Genomic DNA, 14629 nt, shown 5'->3' on the forward strand with positions numbered 1-14629 from the left:
CACAGTGATCTTGAGAAAGATAAAGAATCTGAATCAGATTTTCCAAAACATACTTTCCTTGTCAGTCTCACACACACACACACACACACACACACACACACACACACACACACACACACACACACCTGAAGAGGGCTTCTCGAGAGAGCCAGGTCTCGTTCTGCTGCACAGTTTTCCAGGAGAAGAGGAGCAGCAGCAGCAGCATGGAGACGGTGAGTGCCGCTGCACCCCAACGGCTCAACAGGGCACACAGCCGGTTCAGCCCGTGCACCACCAGAATGCAGTAACCCATACTACAGAAACAGAGAGACGGGTGAGAGAAATCATATGCACACAATCAAATCCAGAATTATCACCCTTCAAAACATTAGCAAATGGAAGCAAGTATGCAAGAGTAACGATCAGCATTTATTTTAGTCGTTATTCCTCACACTACTCTACATTCATTACCTCACCCATGACGGAGTAGGCGGGGCAAGGTATTGTAATCAGTGCGGTTTGTTTGTGTGTCTGTCTGTTAACAATCTAGCATCTAGACCAGGGGTCACCAAACTACGGCCCGCGGGCCAGATCCGGCCCGCCACCCCCCTTTGACCGGCCCCCCAGCCCCTCTGCCCCCCACTACTTGAACCGGCCCTATGAGGCAATCCCCAAAAGTGGTCATGGCCTATTTTTTTAAATTGCTTCTTGGCAAATAATAACATGTCTGCATCTTGTATTTTGTTGATTTTATCAATTAAAATTGATATTTAGTTATAAAATGAACTATTCATATTTTCCGAATTTTCGTCATATGCTCGCGATCAAGCAGTGACAGGCAGCGCACGCGCAGAGAACTGTCAGTGTTCAGGACAGCAAAATGGCGAGCGGTCAGCGAAAAGCTGACAGAGAGTGCAGAGTTTTTAAAGAACAGTGGACCACCGATTATTTTTTTGTTCAGTGTAAGGACCGTGCAGTTTGTCTTGTATGTAAAGAAAGTGTGTCGGTTTTCAAAGAATATAATCTGCGTCGTCACTACGAAACCCGCCACAAAGAGTATGCTAGTTTGCGAGGGCAAACAAGAGAAGACAGGATTCGGAGGATGAAATGCGGACTGGCTGCACAACAGAATGGATTCCTTCGCCAAACCCAGATCAACCAGGCTGCTGTCTGAGCTCGCTATAAGGTAGCTCACCTACTAGCTACCCATGGAAAGCCGTTTACTGATGGGGACTTTGTTAAAGTATGCATGCTTGCTGTGGCCGAGGAGGTGTGTCCCGACAAGAAGGATGCGCTCAACGCGGTGAGTCTCTCCGCACCTACTATGACCAGGCGAACCGAAGATTTGGGGGACACCGTGTATGACCAGCTGAATGAGAAAGCATCAGAATTCGAGTTTTTTGCTTTGGCCATGGATGAGAGCAATGACATGCAGGACACAGCACAACTGCTGTGATCTATTGATCTATTGCTCATATTATTATAATTTCACTGTTTTTTAAAATGTATTTATTTTATTGGCCTATTTATTTGACCTTTATTAAGTGCTGCATACAATTATTATTTATATTATTAATAATATCAGCAGGCCTACCTACAATTTATAATTTTCCACTCACCTTTGCCAGTGTCAATCACCTCAACTAGGCAGATGTTTCTTACCTTGACAGCTTTGATATTATTTTCATTAGAAAATAAATAAATGGAATATCAGTGGTACTTCAAATTAAAACAAAGTGTGAAGACTTGATTACTACTTTTGCAAACCACTAGTAAAGATAAACAAATATGTGCCAGGAATCAAGTGTTGATATAGTAGTGTGGATATAGTAGCGGGGATATAGTAGTGTGGGATATAGTAGCGGGGATATAGTAGTGTGGATATAGTAGCGGGGATATAGTAGTGTGGATATAGTAGTGTGGGATATAGTAGTGTGGGATATAGTAGTGTGGATATAGTACTGGGGATATAGTAGTGTGGATATAGTAGTGTGGGATATAGTAGTGGGGATATAGTAGTGTGGGATATAGTAGTGGGGATATAGTAGTGTGGGATATAGTAGTGGGGATATAGTAGTGGGGATATAGTAGTGTGGGATATAGTAGTGTGGGATATAGTAGTGGGGATATAGTAGTGGGGATATAGTAGTGGGGATATAGTAGTGGGGATATAGTAGTGTGGGATATAGTAGTGGGGATATAGTAGCGGGGATATAGTAGCGGGGATATAGTAGCGGGGATATAGTAGTGTGGGATATAGTAGAGGGGATATAGTAGCGGGGATATAGCAGCGGGGATATAGTAGCGGGGATATAGTAGCGGGGATATAGTAGTGTGGGATATAGTAGTGGGGATATAGTAGTGTGGATATAGTAGCGGGGATATAGTAGTGTGGATATAGTAGTGTGGGATATAGTAGTGTGGGATATAGTAGTGTGGATATAGTAGTGGGGATATAGTAGTGTGGATATAGTAGTGGGGATATAGTAGTGGGGATATAGTAGTGTGGGATATAGTAGTGGGGATATAGTAGTGGGGATATAGTAGTGGGGATATAGTAGTGTGGGATATAGTAGCGGGGATATAGTAGTGTGGGATATAGTAGCGGGGATATAGTAGCGGGGATATAGTAGCGGGGATATAGTAGCGGGGATATAGTAGCGGGGATATAGTAGCGGGGATATAGTAGCGGGGATATAGTAGCGGGGATATAGTAGTGTGGGATATAGTAGTGTGGGATATAGTAGTGGGGATATAGTAGTGGGGATATAGTAGTGGGGATATAGTAGTGGGGATATAGTAGTGTGGGATATAGTAGTGGGGATATAGTAGTGTGGGATATAGTAGTGGGGATATAGTAGTGGGGATATAGTAGTGGGGATATAGTAGTGGGGATATAGTAGTGGGGATATAGTAGTGTGGGATATAGTAGTGGGGATATAGTAGTGTGGGATATAGTAGTGGGGATATAGTAGTGGGGATATAGTAGTGGGGATATAGTAGAGGGGATATAGTAGTGGGGATATAGTAGTGGGGATATAGTAGTGGGGATATAGTAGTGGGGATATAGTAGTGGGGATATAGTAGTGGGGATATAGTAGTGGGGATATAGTAGTGGGGATATAGTAGTGTGGGATATAGTAGTGGGGATATAGTAGTGGGGATATAGTAGTGGGGATATAGTAGCGGGGATATAGTAGCGGGGATATAGTAGCGGGGATATAGTAGCGGGGATATAGTAGTGGGGGATATAGTAGTGGGGATATAGTAGCGGGGATATAGTAGCGGGGATATAGTAGCGGGGATATAGTAGCGGGGATATAGTAGCGGGGATATAGTAGCGTGGATATAGTAGCGGGGATATAGTAGCGGGGATATAGTAGCGGGGATGGCTGTGCCAGGCTAGTAATCTCTATTACACAATGAGGCCTGCTGGTGGTCATATTTGTCTGGGTCATACAATTCTATGTGATATAGCTGACCCGACCCCGGCCCCCATCACAGTCAGGAACGACAATGTGGCCCCCAGAGAAAAAAGTTTGGTGACCCCTGATCTAGACGGTTGCACCGATTGACTTCAACTCTTCAGGGTAGGCGGGCAATGGTCCGTAGATTACCTGATTAATTTTTGGGGGTAATCGGGTCAAGGTGAAGGTCAAGGTCACCGAAAAGGTCAGCCTTTCGGTCAAAATAACATACTTTCCATTAAAACTCAAAAACAGTTGCCGATAGACAGATGTTTACTATTATGAGCATATGGCCTTTCATTTAAAACGGTTGACGGTAGACAGATATTTACCATTATCAACTTATACGAAGTGCCATATGGGCTTTCATTTGGCACCATGATCTTTGACCTTGAGTGACCTTGAAAGGTCAAACTGAAGGTCATGGATTTTCAAAGGGCTCTAACTTTAAAATGGTTCATGATAGCCAGATGTTTACCATTATCAACAAAGAAGAAGTCCCATACGGGCTTTCAGTTGCCGCTATTACCTTTGACCTTGAATGACTCTGAAATGTCAAACTCAAGGTCATGGATTTTCAAGGACTATAACCTGACAGCTGATGATTGAGAAATATTACCATTATCGACATATAGGTATAAAATCAGTGCTGCTGGGCGAGGTTTGTTTTGCCTGGCAAAACTTGATACTTGTTAGAAATACTCACAGGATTGATTTTGATTATTTACCTGCAAATCAGGTTTTATTTCAGGTTGTTCACATTTACACCCAACTGTGAGTTTGATCCGAGAGATACGCTGAAGATGAAACAAGGAAACCATCTCTGGAATTTGCATGCGACTGTTTTATAATGCGTAAGTAAACTGGACATTTAACAGTTATTTCACGAAATCGAGTCATACATGAGCTGATAGTGCAGAGTCGGCTATAAGCCATGTACGACGAGATTGAGTGGAATAACTGTTTTATTCTATCCACATTCACTAGATTTTGAGAAACAGAGCATTTTTATTTTTAGCAAATTGGATAAATAACAACTTTATACAAAACGTCCGACAAAATCATTTCCGCTTAGAATGTAAACAAATCGGCGAAATGACAGGAGCAGTTTGTGAAAAATGCAATAATAATAATTCTTGCAAAAAAAAGAAGATACATTCTTACCATCAAATACTTTCATTCCATATTTTGTTGCTTTTTTTTGTATTTTTTGGGGTTCTGTTTTCAAGTAGAGTTTTTATTTCGTTCTCGGTTGCTTCAGCAACACGCTCCGCCATTTTGTTTTTCTCTGCTCACAGTATATGAGCTGATATCCTAGTAGTACAGTAGCAGGGTCTCTGCACATTTCTGACCAGCAAAAATAATACTTTTTAAGACCATTTTAAGACCACTGAGTATAAAAAATTAGACCACTACCGCGGAACAAATACGTACAGTAAAAAAAAAAAAACGCACACTCTAGGTTAAGTTCAAAGCATTTTTTTAAAATAAATAAGTGCATCTTCTGCAGAACCCACAGTATTTCTGCCTTCAGCGTAGCGGTTGGGGCGAATGCCGCGAAAGCACTTGTGCTGGGACCCGGAGACGCTAAAGCTGGCGTTGCACTTTTTGTGACCGTAGAGGCGAACATTGGCATGGGGACTGTTGTTGCCCGACTAGCAGCATAGCGCATATGCTTTTCCCCTTTCGAGTGAGCGTCAAGGGCTTTACAGCCCATTGTTGTTAACCTGATGTCTTTCCGACATACCTTACATCTCGCTTCATATTCTGAAGTTGCTGTTGTTAGCCAACTTTTGTATTTTGGCTCCTCAAGCCACTTGTTACTAAACTTACACTTCCCCATCTCCGTTCATGTTCAAGTTCAACCACTTCTTCCTCGTCTGCTCTACTCTCAATGGTTCTACTACATGGATAAAAGAACACACTGCCCCCTGTGGCGTGGTTCCTGCGCTATTAGAACTAGTGCTAGACACACAACGGCTCTTGTGCTACTTGTTCAGCATCTTGATAACAAACGACGCTGGTTGAATAAATAACGTTAGCGCGGAAAAAAAATCCAGACATATGGTTTTTTTTTTCCATTTACCGTAGGCTACCCGGATGAAATTTAATACCTCCCATGTGAAATTTAATAGCATAGCTCAAAAAATAGCGAAATATAATGCTTTTTAAGACCTTAAAAAACACATATTAAAAATAAGACTTTTTAAGACTTTTTAAGGATCCGCGGAGACCCTGTGTAGCCAATCAGAGCGCATGACTGCTCATATCCAGTGAATGTGGGCAGAATAAATAGAATTATGTAGTAAACAAAAAAAAGTGTTTCAAAAAAAACAACAATCTTTCATATTTTAGATTCTTCAGCGTATCCAGTGTTTACCCTGATGACACTTTACACACTATTGGCATTATCTTAACCAGCTTCATGAGGTCATGACCTAGAATACTTTTCAATTAACAAGCGTGCCTCGTCAAAAGTTAATTAGCGGACGAGTTTCTTGCCTTCTTAATTCGTTTGAGATCAAATAGTAAATAATACAAATAATAAATAAATCTCATCTCATCATCTCTAGCCGCTTTATCCTGTTTTACAGGGTCGCAGGCAAGCTGGAGCCTATCCCAGCTGACTACGGGCGAAAGGCGGGGTACACCCTGGACAAGTCGCCAGGTCATCACAGGGCTGACACATAGACACAGACAACCATTCACACTCACATTCACACCTACGGTCAATTTAGAGTCACCAGTTAACCTAACCTGCATGTCTTTGGACTGTGGGGGAAACCGGAGCACCCGGAGGAAACCCACGCGGACACGGGGAGAACATGCAAACTCCACACAGAAAGGCCCTCGCCGGCCACGGGGCTCGAACCCGGACCTTCTTGCTGTGAGGCGACAGCGCTAACCACTACACCACCGTGCCACCCCTAATAAATAAATAAATAAATAAATAAATAGCCCTATTCCACAACTGTAGTAATCCATATAATGTCAAGAACCGAACAACTAAGTAAAAAGAAACGACATCCATCATTACTTTAAGACACGAAGAAGTGTCTTTTAATTAACAAAAATGAAGAAAAACCACTGGATTAGAAAGCATGTCCAAAAAGTTTTCACTGGTACTATATTATTTATATTCTTTCATGATTAGTGCACAACAACAACAGCCATGCTTCTCATTTGTGTTGAAAGCACTTTGGTTTTTCGACAAGAAGATGGATGATAAAGAAATTTCACATGTCTACAACCTCATACTGAATTAATCATTGTTAGACCAAGTTGTCTCATCGGAGAGAATGTGAGATTTATTCTGAAACCTTCTCTCCATTTCAATGGCTTGGTCAAAGACAACAAAACTTCTGAGAGATAATTTGGTTTAAGGCAACAAGAATTTCTGGAGACTGAGAACGGCTTTACGAAAGCATTTTTCAAGGATGACGAGTTGATTGCATTTGCGGTAATAAGGGAAGTATTTCGTCCAAGTGTTTTATCACGTGCAATGTTTATTTCCTCGTCGTGTTTCTGCTCCCTCTTTGGAAAGGTGCCATTAATTCTGCAGTAATCCTTCTGCTGCACAGTACTTCTCGCAAGGCCTATCGGTTGTATCCGTCTTCTGTCACTTTGGGGTAAAAGCATCATGCTAATGAATGAATGTGAATGGAGACTGAGGATGAAGATGTTTTTGATTAGCTCCACAGCACATCAGGCCGGTAGCGCAGAACAGTGCCTAGAAATATAAACCTGCCTAGAAATTGGAGCACTGGAGCCTTTATTATCAGGATCAGATACGTGAGAATGAGAAATGGTAATACAGGTTTCAACTGTTTCCTGAATCACATTATATGCTCATTATCCTCCAGTGTGCAGAAATGCAACAGTCTCCACAGGGAAAAGACTGTGAAATCCTCAGATCGTATGGAAACGTGTGTGTGTGTGTGTGTGTACACATGTCTATCTGCGTATGTGAAGTGAAAACAAAGGTGAGCTGAATAGGACGATGGAATGAGTGAGAGAGAGCAGGTAGACATCTTCATATATATATATATATATATATATATATATATATATATATATATATATATAAATAAAAATCTCCTTCTCACCCCCGGCGGGGGTGGGGGGGGGGTGGGGGGTGGGGGTGGTATCCATGTCATCCTCAAGCTCGGGTCCTCTACCAGAGGCCTGGGAGTTTGAGGGTTCTGCGCAGTATCTTAGATGTTCCTAGGACTGCGCTCTTCTGGACTGAGGCTTCAGATGTTGTTCCTGGGATTTGCTGGAGCCACTCTCCCAGTTTGGGGGTTACTGCCCCAAGTGCCCCCACTACCACGGGGACCACGCAACCCTTGACCTTCCACATCCGTTCCAGCTGCTCATTCAACCCTTGATACTTCTCAAGTTTCTCATGTTCCTTCTTCCTGATGTTGGCGTCAGCTGGGATCGCCACATCTATCACCACCACCCTCTTCTGCTCTTTGTCCAGCTGGATAGTACAGTGGTAATGCTCACTGACTACGACGCAGGAGATCGGGGTTCGAATCCCGGTCGGGGCAAAACATCATCCAGTAAGGGTCCTTAGGCAAGACCCCTCATGATATATCAGCCTACCTCAGGAATGAGTGAAGACATAACTGATAGAGTCATACCGGCTAAGACGTCGCCCGGGTCAACAAGGTCTGCGTCAGTTGCTAGGGAACCAGGGCAAACTGATGAGAAATGGGCTACTGGAACAAGACACTGATGGACAGAAAAGACAGATTTGCTGGAATGCTACTATACAAGCAATCCCAGAGAGAGGGGATACATGCAGCGAATGTGGGATATATATATACACACACTACCGTTCAAAAGTTTGAGGTCACCCAGACAATTTTGTGTTTTCCATGAAAAGTCACACTTTTATTTACCACCATAAGTTGTAAAATGAATAGAAAATATAGTCAAGACATTTTTCTGGCCATTTTGAGCATTTAATCGACCCCACAAATGTGATGCTCCAGAAACTCAATCTGCTCAAAGGAAGGTCAGTTTTATAGCTTCTCTAAAGAGCTCAACTGTTTTCAGCTGTGCTAATATGATTGTACAAGGGTTTTCTAATCATCCATTAGCCTTCTGAGGCAATGAGCAAACACATTGTACCATTAGAACACTGGAGTGAGAGTTGCTGGAAATGGGCCTCTATACACCTATGGAGATATTGCACCAAAAACCAGACATTTGCAGCTAGAATAGTCATTTACCACATTAGCAATGTATAGAGTGGATTTCTGATTAGTTTAAAGTGATCTTCATTGAAAAGAACAGTGCTTTTCTTTCAAAAATAAGGACATTTCAAAGTGACCCCAAACTTTTGAACGGTAGTGTATATATCACAACCCCATTTCCAAAAAGGTTGGGATGCTGTGCAAACTGTAAATAAAAACAGAATGTGAAGATTTGTAAATCATGGAACCTCTATATTTCATTGAAAATAGTCCAAAGACAACATATCAAATGTTCAAACTGAGAAATTTTATTGTTTTCTGAAAAATTTCTGCTCATTTTGAATTTGATGTCAGCAACACGTTTCAGAACAGTTGGGACAAGGACAACAAAAGACTGAAAAAGTTGTGTAATGCTAAAAAATAAACTAATCTGGTTAATTAGCAACAGGTCAGTAACATGACTGGGTATAAAAAGGGCATCCCAGAGAGGCGGAGTCTCTCAGAAGTAAAGATGGGGCAGGGTTCACCGCTCTGTGAAAGACTGTGTGGGCAAACAGTGCAACAGTTTAAGAATAACGTTCCTCAATGTAAAACTGCAAAGAATTTGGGGGTCACATCATCTTTGGTACATAATGTCATTAAAAGATTCAGAGAATCTGGAGAAATCTCTGTATGCAAGAGACAAGGCTGAAAACTGACACTGGATGCCTGCGATCTTCAGGCCCTCAGGAGACACTGCATTAAAAGCAGACATGTGTCTGTAGTGGAAATCACTGTATGGGCTCAGGAACACTTCAGAAAACCATCGTCTGTGCAAACAGTTCATTACTGCATCCACAAATGCAAGTTAAAACCAGATATAAACAATATCCAGAAATATTGCCACCTTCTCTGGGCCCTGAGCTCTTTTACGACGGACTGAGGCGAGGTGGAAAATAGTCCCGAGGTCTGACGAATCAAAAGTAGAAATTCTTTTTAGAAATCATGGACACCACGTCCTCCAGACTAAAGAGGAGAGGGACCATCCGGCTTGTTATCAGTGCACAGTTCAAAAGCAGCATCTGTGATGGTATGAGGGGGCATTAGTGCACATGACATGGGTAGCTTGTACATCTGGGAAGGCATCATTAATGCTGAATGATATATACACGTTTCAGAGCAATATGCTGCCATCCAGACTAAATCTTTTTCAGGGAAGGCCTTCCGTCTTTCAGCAAGACAACGCCAAACCGCTTTCTGCACATATTAAAACTGCACGACTCCGTAGTAAAAGAGTCCAGGTGCTAAACTGGCCTGCCTGCAGTCCGGACCTGTCTCCCATTTAAAACATTTGGCGCATTACGAAGTGTAAAATACGACAAAGGAGACCCCGAACTGTTGAGCAACTGAAATTGTATATCAGGCAAGAATGGGAAATCATTTCTCTTTCAAAACTACAGCAACTGGTCTCCTCAGTTCCCAAACGTTTACAGTGTTGTTAAAAGTAGAGATGATGGGACACAGTGGTAAAAACGCCCCCGTCCCAACTTTTTTAAAAGTGTCGCTGATATCAAATTCAAAATGAGCAAATATTTTTAAAAAACAATCAAATTTCTCAGTTTCAACATTTGATATGTTGTCATTGTACTATTTTCAGTGAAATACAGGGTTTCCATGATTTGCAAATCATCGCATTCGGTTTTACTTCAGTTTACACAGTGTTCCAATTTTTCTGGAATCGTATACACCTGCAGCTGTTTTCTGCAGTTCACTAATCAGCCGATCGCTTGACAGCAGCACGATGCATAAAATCATGCAGATACAAATCGAGAGCGTCGGTTAATGTTCACAACATCAGAATGGGAAAAAAACTGTGATCTCAAAGTGTGACTTTCTTTCTCTGTGGCGTGGGTGTTGGTTTGAGCCAGATGGACTGGTTTATTTGAGTATTTCAGAAACTGCTGATCTCCTGGGGGTTTCACGCACAACAGCCTCTAGAGTTTACACAGACAGAATGGTGCGAAAAACAAAAAACACTGAGTGAGCGATATATAAATTATGTGCCGCCATACAAGTTCCTGTGAAGGAACTGTTACTATAGAAACGACCGACGTGTGATTTGAATTACAGCCGTAACAACTAGCAGAGCTGATGCGATAGAAAATTAATCAATGCTTTTTGACCAATGAGAATTGAGAATTCAGCAGCGCTGTGGCAGAGGCCATTTTATAGTATACCCTGTGTAGTGAGCATATATAGTGAATAAGGAGTGATTTGAAATTCCATTTGATGTGGATTCTGAGAAATTTAGGAAATGCGTGTATTAAAAAAAAAAAGTGACACTGAAGAATTACTGCTAATGTGGACTGGGGAAGTACAATATTTGTGGCTCATTAATAGTCCAATAAAGTAGGATATAAACTTTGCTTGTAACTTGAATGTAAATGTGAGTGTTTATTAACTCACTATGGTCTGAGAAATCAAAACTGATTAGCTTCTGCTAACATTTATCCACGTGTCCTAAAGCCAGGTTAAATGCCAGAGTGATCCGTTACAACATTAGCATTATGTCCTAAGGTAGCACTGTGTGTGTGTGTGTGTGTGTGTGTGTGTGTGTGTGTGTGTGTGTGTGTGTTCATCACCACAGAATTAATTATGCATTGTCTTCAAATGACCTTTTATTAAATGTTAGGCTTCATTATTAAAACTGCATTTTTATTTCCTGGAAATCAGGGAAGATGGGCTTGCTGGAGCAGATCACGCTCTGCTAGCAACTTTGTGTGTGTGCGCGCTATTCTAACAGCACAAACAGAAATAAAAAATAGATGTAGAGGAACAGGACACGAGGTAAAAATCTCCTCTTCGACATGCGGTGAGAATCGTTTCCACAGAGAGCGGCTCCGTGAATGCAGTGAGATCAGTGTTGGTGAAATGTGAGAGATTTGTTGAAAAGGACTGCAGTGGCGGCGGCACGGTGGTGTAGTGGTTAGCGCTGTCGCCTCACAGCAAGAAGGTCCGGGTTCGAGCCCCGTGGCCGGCGAGGGCCTTTCTGTGTGGAGTTTGCATGTTCTCCCCGTGTCCGCGTGGGTTTCCTCCGGGTGCTCCGGTTTCCCCCACAGTTTCCCCCAAAGACATGCAGGTTAGGTTAACTGGTGACTCTAAATTGAGCGTAGGTGTGAATGTGAGTGTGAATGGTTGTCTGTGTCTATGTGTCAGCCCTGTGATGACCTGGTGACTTGTCCAGGGTGTACCCCGCCTTTCGCCCGTAGTCAGCTGGGATAGGCTCCAGCTTGCCTGCGACCCTGTAGAACAGGATAAAGCGGCTAGAGATAATGAGATGAGATGAGATGAGACTGCAGTGGTTGGCAAAACTGAAAGAAATAAAATGAAAGCGCTCCAGTACAGGTGTGGTAAAGAAGAAAAGGGTAAGGTTACACTCACACACACACACACTGACTCACTCACTCTCTCTCTCTCTCACACACACACACAAACCTGGGCATGTAGAGGACTCTCTCAGCCACGACAAATCCCACACGGAAGAACAGATTAGAGGCAGGGATAAAAGGGAAGACCAGGAACAGTATTCCCACCAGCACCTCCCTGCCCTCCATGTTCTACAGAGAGAGACAGAGAGTCAGTCAAACGTGGGAACTAATGAATGCAGGTATATTACATAATTAGATCATAGACAATATCACCAATAAAATTCAGTTTTATTCGTATAGCACTTTTAACAACAGACACACAGTAGTGCTTGAAAGTTTGTGAACCCTTTCGATTTTTCTATATTTCTGCATAAGTATGACCTAAAACATCATCAGATTTTCACACAAGTCCTAAAAGTAGATAAAGAGAACCCAGTTAAACAAATGAGACAAAAATATTATACTTGGTCATTTATTTATTGAGGAAAATGATCCAATATTACGTATCTGTGAGTGGCAAAAGTATGTGAACCTCTAGGATCAGCAGTTAATTTGAAGGTGAAATTAGAGTCAGGTGTTTTCAATCAATGGGATGACAATCAGGTGTGAGTGGGCACCCTGTTTTATTTAAAGAACAGGGATCTATCAAAGTCTGATCTTCACAACACACGTTTGTGGACGTGTATCACAGCACGAACAAAGGACCTCAGAAACAGCATTGTTGATGCTCATCAGGCTGGAAAAGGTTACAAAACCATCTCTAAAGAATTTGGACTCCACCAATCCACAGTCAGACAGATTGTGTACAAATGGAGGAAATTCAAGACCATTGTTACCCTCCTCAGGAGTGGTCGACCAACAAAGATCACTCCAAGAGCAAGGCATGTAATAGTCAGCAAGGTCACAAAGGACCCCAGGGTAACTTCTAAGCAACTGAAGGCCTCTCTCACATTGGCTAATGTTAATGTTCATGAGTCCACCATCAGGAGAACACTGAACAACAATGGTTTGCATGGCAGGGCTGCAAGGAGAAAGCCACTGCTCTCCAAAAAGAACATTGCTGCTTGTCTGCAGTTTGCTAAAGATCACGTGGACAAGCCAGAAGGATATTGGAAAAATAATTTGTGGACAGATGAGACCAAAATAGAACTTTTTGGTTTAAATGAGAAGCATTATGTTTGGAGAAAGGAAAACACTGCATTCCAGCATAAGAACCTTATCCCATCTGTGAAACATGGTGGTGGTAATATCATGGTTTGGGCCTGTTTTGCTGCATCTGGGCCAGGATGGCTTGCCATCGTTGATGGAACAATGAATTCTGAATTATACCAGTGAATTCTAAAGGAAAATGTCAGGACATCTATCCATGAACTGAATCTCAAGAGAAGGTGGGTCATGCAGCAAGAAAACGACCCTAAGCACACAAGTCGTTCTCCCAAAGAATGGTTAAATAAGAATAAAGTTAATGTTTTGGAATGGCCAAGTCAAAGTCCTGACCTTAATCCAATGGAAATGTTGTGGAAGGACCTGAAGCGAGCAGTTCATGTGAGGAAACCCACCAACATCCCAGAGTTGAAGCTGTTCTGTATGGAGGAATGGGCTAAAATTCCTCCAAGCTGGTGTGCAGGACTGATCAACAGTTACCGCAAACGTTTAGTTGCAGTTATTGCTGCACAAGGGGGTCACACCAGATACTGAAAGCAAAGGTTCACATACTTTTGCCACTCACAGATATGTAATATTGGATCATTTTCCTCAATAAATAAATGACCAAGTATAATATTTTTGTCTCATTTGTTTAACTGGGTTCTCTTTATCTACTTTTAGGACTTGTGTGAAAATCTGATGCTGTTTTAGGTCATATTTATGCAGAAATATAGAAAATTCTAAAGGGTTCACAAACTTTCAAGCATCACTGTAGTCACAAAGCAGCTCACAGAAATCTGGATATAGCTTTAGTTCTCCAATCTATAGTGGTGAGTAGTGTTATTGTTAAGACCACTTAAACTAAGACCAAGTCATGACCAAGATCAGAGTCTGTCAAGACTGAGACAAGACCAAGACTCTGATGGATTGAGACCAAGTCAAGACAAAGACCATGGTAGGGCAAGACCGAGTCAAGACCAGGACCAGGGCAGGGCGAGACCAACCCTGTTTCCGAAATCGCGCCCACTGTCCGAAACCTTAGTGAGGATTATTTACACCCTATATAGTGCACTCAAAGTATCCCACAGTGCATCATGAAAAGTAGTGTACAACCGATGGTCACTAACCAAAGCAATATATCCCATCATGCATTGCAGTCACGCTGAGAGAAATCAAATTAAAAGTCTCAAATTTGATTTAATAAAAGGCAGCGGCAAAGAAGAAAGCATTCAGCCTTGATTTAAAAAAAACTAAAAGATGCAGCAGACACCAAGTACTTTGTATTGATTAATGTGGGATATACATTCAGTATAATATGGATTTATCACAAAAATACATGCATGTATTTATTATTTTGAAACCCACCTGCCAACTGATCTGGCACGTTTTAATCGTGCGACAGTAATGACGTAAATACCAGTGTGAC

General features: G+C 42.0%; 1 protein-coding gene across 3 annotated transcripts in view; it reads right to left on the reverse strand.

Annotated features, from left to right (window-relative positions):
- tmtc1 (transmembrane O-mannosyltransferase targeting cadherins 1) overlaps nt 1-14629 on the reverse strand; it is a 163527-nt gene that overhangs the window by 33046 nt on the left and 115852 nt on the right. For all 3 annotated transcript variants that reach the window (XM_060903388.1, XM_060903387.1, XM_060903389.1), the window contains exons 9-10: nt 12125-12246; nt 126-293 (exon numbers count right to left, since the gene is read on the reverse strand). In XM_060903388.1, the coding sequence (XP_060759371.1) occupies nt 126-293; nt 12125-12246 (290 nt within the window). The remainder of the gene's footprint in view (nt 1-125; nt 294-12124; nt 12247-14629) is intronic.

This window comes from Neoarius graeffei, chromosome 21 (assembly GCF_027579695.1).
Source record: "Neoarius graeffei isolate fNeoGra1 chromosome 21, fNeoGra1.pri, whole genome shotgun sequence".
Taxonomy (NCBI): domain Eukaryota; kingdom Metazoa; phylum Chordata; class Actinopteri; order Siluriformes; family Ariidae; genus Neoarius; species Neoarius graeffei.